The sequence below is a fragment of the Hypanus sabinus genome, chromosome 11, assembly GCF_030144855.1.
Source record: "Hypanus sabinus isolate sHypSab1 chromosome 11, sHypSab1.hap1, whole genome shotgun sequence".
In the NCBI taxonomy this organism is placed as follows: domain Eukaryota; kingdom Metazoa; phylum Chordata; class Chondrichthyes; order Myliobatiformes; family Dasyatidae; genus Hypanus; species Hypanus sabinus.
In genome coordinates this window covers 70,973,026-70,984,310 of record NC_082716.1, presented here as the reverse complement: position 1 = coordinate 70,984,310, position 11,285 = coordinate 70,973,026, and the positions used below count along the sequence as shown (strand labels likewise).

At 38.8% G+C, this 11,285-nt stretch overlaps 1 protein-coding gene across 12 annotated transcripts in view; it reads left to right on the top strand.

Moving 5' to 3' along the window:
• Nucleotides 1-11,285, top strand: part of ptprc (protein tyrosine phosphatase receptor type C) — a 145,586-nt gene that overhangs the window by 95,664 nt on the left and 38,637 nt on the right. For all 12 annotated transcript variants that reach the window (XM_059984691.1, XM_059984689.1, XM_059984687.1 and 9 more), the window contains 6 exons: nt 624-785; nt 5,735-5,952; nt 6,043-6,103; nt 7,231-7,339; nt 9,900-9,934; nt 10,044-10,153. In XM_059984691.1, coding sequence (XP_059840674.1) covers nt 624-785; nt 5,735-5,952; nt 6,043-6,103; nt 7,231-7,339; nt 9,900-9,934; nt 10,044-10,153 — 695 coding nt within the window. The remainder of the gene's footprint in view (nt 1-623; nt 786-5,734; nt 5,953-6,042; nt 6,104-7,230; nt 7,340-9,899; nt 9,935-10,043; nt 10,154-11,285) is intronic.

The window sequence follows — 11,285 nt, the reverse complement described above, 5'->3', positions numbered from 1 at the left end:
AATTTTTAAGCCTTAATGTGTGTTATTTTTATTTCTAATGGTAGTGATGGATCTGTCATTATGATTGTAAGTCAAAATATTGATCAATTATTATGATTGGAGTGAACTTGTGGTGGGTAAAAGCATGAAGATTTTGTCCAGAGTGGTGTGAAAGGTAATCAAAGTGAGAGCTGATGAGAGAAGCAAAGTGCAGCAGAAAGTCACAGGGCTAAGGAGAGAGGTAAAGGAGGGCATTTGATATGGCAAAACAGAGGCTCTAAATTTCCAGTAATCACCATGCAAAATAGCCATTTTTATTACAAAAAGAATTGAAAGATGGTCATGTTTAGGCTTGGTCTTTTCATGGTGTCTGCATTTGCCAGTGGACTGGGTGATATGCTTATGTAGATTGGCTAATCCTGTCCTGGATTTCTCTTTGAAGGTCAGCAACTTTCATTTAATGAATTCTCAGCGCTGGCCTCAGGTTTGCTGGCAGAGTCCCAGTCAACTTTCTGCCCACTGTGAACTCTCACTGAAACTGCTATGGAGATGTCCAGAACAAAGGCGTTGTTTCAATATGTGATTGTTTACTAATATCAAGCTTTTGTAATGGTAATTCAAAGACAATTTTCCTTCTCTTACAGGTGGGGAACACAAAAGTAATCAAGCTTCTGCGTCACATACATTTAGCGGGCTGAAGCCATTTCGAGTTTATAAATGTGACGCTAAAGCTGAAAACCAAAAATGCAATAAAGGCGAGAAATTAACTACGAATGCTACTATCATCATGAAGACTCTCCCAGGATGTAAGTATTTATATGTATCAATGTTACTTTGCAGTTTCCGAATAATAGTTCTTCTTATTCTTTCTTGTACTCTGCCCATCTACAGTTGCTGCGACAAATTTCTGGTGAAGGTCTTACTTTGGACCATGCACTCTAAGCAGCTTTGTTCCCTAAAGAATCACAATTGAATTCAGTATCACTGATATATGTACTGAAATTTCTCATTTTTGTGGCAGCACTAAAAGTGCAAAGATATAAAATTTACTATAATTGGCAAAAATAGGTAAATACTGCAAAAGATGAATACTGAGTTAGTGTTCATGGGTTCATGGGCCATTCAGAAATCTGATGATAGAGGGGTAGAATTTGTTCCTAAAATATTTGAGTATGGATTTCCCAGTTTCTGTAGCTTCTCCCCGATGGTAGTCATGTGAAGAGAGCATGTCTCTAGATAATGAGGGTCTTTAATAGATGCTGTCTTCTTGAGGCACTGCCTCTTGAATATATCCTTCTTGACAGGGAAGGTTGGTTGTGCCAGTGATGGAACTGGTTGAATCTACAACACTCTGCTGTGTCTTCTGGTTGGGTACTTTGGAGGCTCCCTACCAGACCATGGTACAACCACTCAGAATGCTCTCCACCATGCACTTGCAGAAATTTGCAAGGGTCTTTGGTGACATACCAAATCTCCTCAAATTTCCAAAGAAGCAAAGCAGCTGCCATGCCTTCTTTATGGTTGCATCAATGTGATTGGCCCAGAATAGATCCTCCAAGATATTGATTCCAAGAAGCTTGAAACTATTAAATCTTTCCACAGATGCCCTCTCAATGAAGATTGATGAGTGTTCTTGTGGCTTCTTCTTCCTGAAGTCTGCAATCAATTCCTCGGTCTTGTTGACATTGAGTACAATGTTGTCATAGTGATGCTCCTCAACCAGTCAATCTACCTCACTCCTGTACCTCCTTGTCACTCTCCCTGATTCTGCCAACAACAGTGCTGTCATCAAAGACATTTGAGCTGTGCCTGGCCGGCAGAGAAAGTAGAGCAGTGGGCTAAGCACATGTCGTTGAGAAGTGCTTGCACTGATGTTCAGCGTGGAGATATTATCAACAATCCACACACTTGGTGGTCTCCCAGTGTGGAAGTTGAGGATTCATTTGCAGAGGATGTACAAGAGCCCAGGATTTAAGCTTGTTAATTAATAATGAGGGGTTAATGGTATTGAATGCTGAGCTGGAATTGATAAATGGCAGCTTGATACATGTTTTGCTGTTGTTTGGGTTCTTTAAAGCCGAGTGGAGAGCCAGTGAGATTGCATCTGTTGTTGTGTTAGGCAAATTACCGGGAGTCTAGGCCATTGCTCAGACAGGAGTTACTCTAACCATGACCAACCTCTCAAAGTACTTCATCTCAGTAGATGTCAGTGCTGCTAGGCAATCTTTGCTGAGACATCTCACCCTGCTGTTTTTGATTGCTCCCCTTTTGAAGCAGGTGGGAGCCTCTGACTGGAGCAGTGAGCAGTTATAGATATTCTTGAACACTCCACTCAGCTGGTATGCACAAATTTTTAGTACCCTGCTCGGTACACCAGATCTTTGATGACTCCCTGGTCATCATTGTTCATTACTAATTCCTTGATGGTCAAGATGATTCTCTTTCCTGGGTACAAATTGATGATCTTACACTTCTTTGAATGCTTCATCACTGTTCTAATCAATCTTGGAAGCTGTTCTGTGGTTTATAAACAACAAAAAAATCACAAGTCAAAAACAAATGTGAACAGTAGAAATTTGAAGTAAAAAGGAAATTATAAAGCCAGTTTGCCTTTACTTAAACTTAACAACACCTCTGAAAGTTCTTTCTCACATTATTGAGTTTTTCTAACATTTTTGGTTTTATCTCAGCATTTGTGTAATTTTAAATATTTGCATCCTTTTCATAAAAATCTCTGAAGACAGACAGTGTACAAATATATAAAGAGGAATAATATTGAAATCTCTTAAATAAGAATCAACAGCCTGTGATTATTGGCAACAGTAGCTCAAGTGGCAGTTTTATTTCTGAATCAACATGTTGAAGTTTCATGTTCCACTCTACCGAGTTGAGAACAATGACCAAGGCAATAAATCCAATGACCACCTAAAGGAATACACTTCTTGTGGCGTCCCTCATTGCCATGGATGACTTGTTTCCATTCCAAATGTATGGTTTCTTCAGTAACTATTGAGGTCCAAGTGGCAACTGTATACTCTTCGTGCAGTACTTGGAGCAAGAAGTGACTGAAAGGTAGATAGGTATTTTTTTAGGTTAAATGCTCCATAGCTCTTTATACAGGGCTACTGAGTGAACCTGGAGCATGGACTCCAAGTTCTCTAAGCCATCCAGAATATTCCTTCTATATTTTGAGTGGTCATGGGCAAGAGATTACCAGGGCAAATGGGAATATTGCATCTTTTTAAGGGTGCTTCAACCACATCTGTGAACGCTTTCCTCTAGTTGCTTGGTAATCGCTTCCATTGATTAGAGTTTAGACTAGACTACCTGCCTTGAGAGTCTGGTGTTGGCCGAGAGAATGATGTGACCTAGCCCAGTATTGCTGACTGAGTATAACCAGGGCCTCAATACTAGTGATGTTGGCCTGAGGGAAGATGCTGACATTGATTCACGTAGACTTCTAGCGTGTTTGAAGACAGCTTTGGCAGCATCTTTACATCGCATGAGCATTTTCTGCCAAGTCTGATGTCTTGAAGTTCAAACACCTTCTCCTTAATCTAAGAAAGACTTCATTAGCATATTCAAAGCAATGCTGAATTTTATAATTTATATCTGTTTTCACTTAGAGGTGGTTCCCAATATTGAGAGAGTTCTTCATTTTTTTTTACAGGTTCTCACTATTAACCTTCATTTTCAGAGAACAGTGTGGGTGAGCAGGGACAGATTGTCTTGCAGATTGTCTTCCAGTGTATGGCCTAACTGCTTGTATGTTTTAGTGAAAGTGTCAGCAATGACTTGGAGTTCAGCCTCCAAGAATGTGCAAACCTAAATGCAGTGTGCAGGTAAAGCTTGTGTTCAGCTAACATGGATGCTGAATAATGGTTACCATAGGTTGAATAGTTTCCCATTAGTTCTCAAGGTCTCCTCCATTCCTTCAGGATTTGTTTGAGGTAAGGTGGAGTGTGTCAGTGAGAGTGATATATTGGGGCAAGACGCAGTCTTCATTGAGATTGTTTCTGTTATTGGCTCATTAGTTAACATCTGGACCTACCCATTATCAAGAAAGAAATCTGAGATGGAGACAGGTTTCTAGGGTATCTGAATCTGAGGATGCTGTTCCATATTCCCTCCCAAAAAATAGCATCAAAGGCTTTAGTGAGGCTGAAAAAAGGTTTTGCTCCCTGCATTTTCATTGGAGTTGTCTTGTTGTGAAGATCTTGTCAACTATATCTCACACTGATTTGGGGAGCATCCGTCAGTCATTGGGAGGTTGAGAAGGGCTCCAGCACTGATTTTCAATGTGGCAGACAGGAAGGAGATACCCTACAGTGAGATGGTTCCTTTCTTCAAGTTGGGCATTATTTTGGCATCTCTGATATCCCTGGTGATACTTTTCCTTCTTAGATCTGGGTAATTAATTTGTGGATTTGGAATGAAGCTACTTCTAAAAAGTTTAAAAATTTCAGCTGGGATCCTTCTGCTCCAGACGACTTTTACTTTTTTTGAAGTTGGGATGTGACCATTTTCAGTCACATAGAGAAGTGCTGGCAAAACGGGACCGATTAGGTGAGCACACGATGACTTCAAGAGTGCACACATGAAGGACGGAGATGTGGGGGAGGTGATCTCTGAAGCATTCCTTCTAATAGTTGCTGACTACTTCTCTATTTCTAATGTATTCACCTTGGTTCTTCACTCTCGGTGGGGTAGGCTTTGTGCATTATGTTAAAGATGGCATTGTCATTGATGAAGAATCCTTTGCACATTTTGATTATAAACTAGCCACTTTATCTCTTGTGCTCTGTTTCTCATCATTCTTTTTTATATGTAGATCAAGGGTTATTTTTTCTGTCCCTGGGTACCTGTAGAGCTGATTCTTTTCTTCGGGAAATAGCGGAACTTTCATTCTAAGCTGCCCTACATTCATAGTTGGATAGCTCTTCAATCTCTGTGTTGTTCTCATCAAGCCACTCTTGATTCTTCTCAACAGGAAGGCCAAATATCTTTTCATGGGTTCTCTTTCTAGTGGACTTCATGACAGTCCTTAAGCTGTGAACACTATATAGTTTTGCACTAATGGAGGTGCAATCTGTTCATTTAGGGAATGAAATAAGGAGCTGCCTCACAAAATCCCATGACTTTATTTTCCCTTGTTCCCAGTCAACTTTTATTTCTCTCAATGAGCAAAACATAATGCTTCATCATCAAAATCACATCTGCTTGTGGATGCTAGGCATATGGTAATCAATTGCTATTGCCTTTTAGCTTTAGAGAAGTTACTTAAAAGTACCTCACTGATTGTACAGCACTTCCAAATGTCGGGAAAAGAATGGGAAAGAGCACAATAATGAATGCAAGACTTTCCTTAATTAACCATGGAATATCAACTGTAACTTAAGTTTTCTTTTGCAGAATGCAGTGTTATGCCCACCACAATGGATTTCAAGTTTATATTCCCCTATATGTTGAACATCTATTCTGTTGAGTTGTAAAGCTAATAGTGCTTTGAAGTTTAAACCAGTTTTTTATTTAATGAAAACTATTAAATAATAGTTTTTATTGATTTTTTCATTATAATGTGTCTATAGCCACACCTACCAAGCACCAAGACATTGTGACATAAAATTCAAAACGTAATTTAGATTGAGCTCAATGTCCTAATTATTAAATTATTTTTTATTTAAATGAAAACAGAACAGTGTGTATTTTATTTCTTAGTTTATGTTTTTAACTTTTTTTTTCTTTTTCCTCATAGGCCCAGACAAACCTCAAAACAAAAACATCCAACTATTAAGCCAAAATACCATTCACATTACCTGTGATAATTTAACCGATGAACAGTGGAATGGAAAGAAAGGCTTCTATTCAGCCAGGCTAGAATCAAATTCCAATAAATATAATAAAACTAAAAATAATAGCAGATGTTCATTTGAGTTTGAAGAATTAAATTATCTGTCTGAATACACAGTAACGGTAACTGGACTTTGTTATTGAAAAGACATATTTCAGTTTCTGTCAGGTATGGTTTGTACTTACACTAACATAACTGTTGTCCTATTCCAGTTGCAGGTAATTGGTCCAGCTTGTCCAAGTAAATTCTATTCTGGTGCTCACACAACTGGATGTAAGTAAAATACTTCCTGAAATCAAATTTTGCCAATAGCATCTTGTGGGAAGAAATCCACTGTTTACTTTGTTCTATCAAAACTGTAATAGACTGAGTGCAAATAATTCTAGTTCTCATAGTTGGTGAACCTGTCCAACTTTCTATGGTGCCCAAGGCTTATTGAATATAAGCTATAGAAGCTGATGTCGACTACTCTTCTCATGAGCAATTTGACAAGACCTACTGGACTTCTATACAGCTGGCCTACTGTACTTTTTCATAGCTTTCTAGTTTGATCCCTATTCACCTTAGATTTTTTGTAATGTATGAGAGTCAGTCAATCTTGACCTTCAGTAGAGCACAATATTCCAGATTCACAGTCTACTGAATAAAGAAGTTTCTTCTAACCTCAGTCCCATATCTTTAACTCTAGCACATAGCCAGGTTCCTTGGCTGTCAAATCTCCAGCTAAGGCAAGCAATCCACTTTGCCAAGCCCCTCCCACTATGTAAACTTTTCATTTTTTCATAATATATCTGTACATTTAGAACTTGGTTCAGTTAAGTTTCTGTTATACTTCCTCAGTTACAGAAATGTGCTACACTTAATTATGCCATTCTTAATAATATTACAAATATTACAAAATATGTCTTGGGCTTCCTCACTAGGACACTGCATACAAACTGGTCTGATAGGGCATTCCTCTTGCTCTATGTGTAGCTTTAACTGGGAGAGCAAGCTGGATCTGCAGCCTTTCTCTTTCCAGGTGATGCAGCTTGCAGGTTTGGGAGAGGCTGCTGAAGAGGCCTAGTAACTTGTCACTCTGCAATCACATACATAACAGGGAGCAGTTGTTTAAGCAGGTGCCTGGGGCTTTCACCACTAGTTCATGGGTGCAGTCTAACGATCTTCAGTTGTCTGTTTCTTTAGTGCTTTCTGACTTGTTTGTAATAGATCAAAGGTACAAACTTTGCATGTAAACTGTAATTCACAGATATCAAAGTCACCCTTAACGAAATGTATAAGGAAAAATACAGCAAAATTATGCAATTCAAAGTTATCATGCTAACATTGTCTTATAATTAATTATACATTTTTCTTCAGTAATCCATTCTTGTGAGTGACTGTAGAATTTTATATTGCAGACAATGAACAGGCATTGATTGGATTCCTGGCATTTCTGATCATTGCTACAACAATAGCTCTGGCCATTGTACTCTACAAAATATACATTTTGCAGAGGAAATCCTCAAGGTATCTGAGTTAAAATGGTTTGTCTCACACCTCATATTTTCTGCAGCACTGAACTGTATTGTAAAATACTGAAAACAGAAAGCAAGAAGAAATGGTAGAAACATTAGAAAGGAAACTATATTTTCTGTAAATTGACTAAAGTTTCTGGAAGCAACTTCGTTGTATCTGAATGTGTTATTTATTAATTTGTTGAGGGTTATACCAATTGACTTAGAGGTATTGTTACTTGTTTCCTCCTTGTACCATTACACTTAATTCTTCAATCAATTCTCTCTAATGGATTTCCCACCACTGTGTGTAATGTTACTGAAAGGCTGGGATCATAGTATCTATCTTCAGATCAAAATCCATTCTGTGTTTCTCTTTATCTGAGGTGAAGCAATTAGATACCAGTTAGCATTCGTTGATAAGACAGTGAATGGTACAAACTAAAGAGAATTCTTTTCTGCAGTGGATAAGTGATAACTAGATTTCATACTTGTGAATTTGACTCCACTCTCTGAGAGAGAACCCTCACATGTTTTTCCTTGGGCAAATATATTGATTTTTATTTATACTTTCAAACCAATCATAGATTAGGCAAAAATAAGCTTTGGGCTAAAGGATTTATTTTAGAATGGCAGGGCTAATGATGGAGTTTTTTTCCTCCCAGTTTCAGACAACTTAGTACATAGAACTATGCAATACAGGATCAGGCCCTCAGCCCACAGTGCTACACTGATCTAGTCAAACACCTAACTACACTAATTCCTTCTCCCTACACAATGTCCGTATCCCACTGCTCTCTGCACATCCACGTGCCTCTCTAAGAGCCACATAAACACTTCTATCATGCTTACCTCCACTACCAACCCTTGCAGCAAATTCCAGGCACCAACCCAACAATCGTTGTGTAAAAGAAAAATCTGGCCCACACATCTCCTTTGAACTTAATTCCTGTCACCGTCAATGCATGACCTCCAGAATTAGGCAATTTGACCTGGATATAGGAAACCAGCTGTCTCCTCTCTTTTACCTCATATAATCTTACAATGTTCTGTGAGGTCTCCCTCCTCAGCCCCTGCCATTGCATAGTAAATAGCCCAAGTTTGTCCAACCTCTCCTTGTAGCACACACACTCCAAATCCAGGCAGCATCCCTATAAACCACTTCTGCACTCTCTGGAGCACCCACTATCTTCCTGCAATGGAACAACCAGATTAAAAGCAGTACTCCAGATGCTGTCCATCTGGAGTTTCATGAAGCCACACCATAGCTTCCTGACTCTTGAACTCAGTGCCTCAATGAATAAAGACCATTAGTTCATAACACAAGCCTTCTTTAACACCCTATTAACCTTGCAACTACTTTGAGGAAGTTATAGACTTGAACAAAATCTCTCTGTGCATCAACACTGTTGAGGATTTTGCCATTAATGGTGTGCTATCCTTTATAATATGCACACGTGTTTTTGACTATCCTTTAACATTTGATCTCCCAAAGTGCAACACCTCACATCTGACCAGATTAAATCCAAATTTATTAAAATAGGAAAAGCCTATTCTTGACTCTAATTTTATTAGTAATAGATAAAACAAATTAGGGTGAACACAAAGTAACAATTTTATGGGAGAATTGTACTTCTTTATGGTGGGAACTCACTGTAATATGGCAAAATATTATTTTAATAATTTCTCAGGGTGAATTTTTGTTCAGGTGAGTAATAACACTGGTGTGGGGTTAACTGCTTTTCAACACTTTACACATGTTCTCAGCACTCAAACAGTGAGATATGTAGCTTCCTTGCCATTTCTGCTTCAGAAATCCTATACACTGAGGCGTTGTGCCACTTTCTTTCACACATTCACTCATCAGCCAGTCAAGTAATTATTATCTCATGAAGACTTGCTTGCTTCACCTGAGACAGTATCCAAAATGATCATTCTGAGCAACATCCATAAAACATTGGAAGAATTCAGCAAATCTGTCAGTATATATGGAGAAGAATAATCAGCTGATGTTTTGGGCTAAGACCCTTCATCAGGACACCTGAACTAAAGTATTTCTTTTACAAGTTTAGCCTGAAGGAAAATGTAAGTTAAATTACCCAGTTTTCTTTGTTCCACTTCTTCATATAAGCAAATTCACCACTTTACCGCCTTTTAACCAAATACATTGTCAACAGATAAAATACAGAAAATTCAATGAAGTAATATTGCTCTTGTGTTTATCTGAATACTTGAGTGAATATATGAAAGTGCTATCCGAAGATTTCTCACAATAGTATAATCACTGTTCTCTCTAAGCTGCTCGGGTGCAGGGCTGTGCAGTAACTGAAATGCTGCTGAACATGTAGCCTTTGTTGCCACACAGCAGGGATTGTCTTTTATCTCATGTTTTATTGAAGCGCTGCACAGTTTTCAGGCATGGTCCAAGCAAATGTTAAAAAGAAATTAGAGGGAAAGGTGATCCTAATGTTAATTATAAATACTGATAACACTAATTAATAGTACATTCTTTTTGATGTGGTAGTGCTATTTAGCATGCTTTTTTTTTCTTTCTTGCTCTATCCTGATTATAGACATCCTGAAGAATCTGTGGAACTTATTGGACATGGTCAGTAACCAGGTTACCCCTTTATTTTTATGTGTTGAGCATTTGGTCTAAATCTTGTCTCAGGGAATATTTCATGTAATTAATATCCAATGTTGACCACTCCTTACAGATGATGAAAAACAGCTGCTCAATGTAGAACCCATACTTGCTGAGCAACTGATTGATGCATACAGAAGAAAGCAGGCCGACGAATCCAGATTATTTTTAGCAGAATTCCAGGTAAATGGTGAATCATCACATTCCAAAACTCTTGTCCACTTGAAGACAAAGGCAATGATGGTTAATGTATTAAAGGGGAGGATAATGACACTGGAGTGTACCGCAGTGACAGATGAGCCAGAATGGGGTGTGAAAGGTCAGCTGTTTGTATTTGAAAGTGCAGGCAACACCAAAAGAAGAAGCCTCTCAAGTTCAAGTTTAATTGTCATTCAGCCATACACATGAATATAGCCAAAGGAAACAGTGTTCCTCTGGGGTCAAGGTGCAAAACATAGAACCAACACACACAGCACAAGGCACATATAACACATATAATAATGATAGAAATAAAACATAGTCACAATAATAATAATAATTGTAATAATATCAATTGTATATTGATAGTACAGGGAATTATGTCCTGGAACCACATTTTCTGCAAGAATAAGCAACAGTTCCTCATGTTGCGCTAGTGTATGTGTATCCACAGAGAACACAACCCAGCTTGCCTTCCACCAAACAAACACTGGGGGTAGCACAAATTGGAGGGGCTAATTTGGAGGACCCACCCAGTACAGCCGGCCACCATGCCACGTCACCTCTGCGTCTCCTCCCCCGGGCGGCTGCGACAGGTAACCCTGTGGCATGTGAGCCTGGCCCGTGCAACAACTGGGGCCATGCAGCTCACCCCCCAACCAAGAAAAATGGCAAAGGCATTCATTTGCACTAGCTGTTGGACCATGCACCAGCTTTGACATCTTCCCCCTTGGGCAGTGGTGGCAGTAGCAGGCAGCAAATCCAGCTCCACATCTATTGAGCAAAGTTGCTGATGGGCTAGACCTGCAGTACATTGTCCTCCGATCATAAAAATGACATAACGATTGAACAATTGAGGTTGCTATGATCAAGGGCGCTGTCATATTACTGGTCGATTGTAGCACCTAGATGCATCAAATTATTGTTGAAAAGCAGAAAAAATAATTTGCCTACTAAACATTAAAGGGTAAGTATTCACACTGTACCATTACTGACAAATGTGTAATGTTGCAGCTGTTATGAATTATATTCCTCTTTAGAAATTCAGTTCCACTGACTTCTATGGAACTAGAGATGGGCAATAAATGCTGGCTAAGTTGATGATGCCCACATCCTA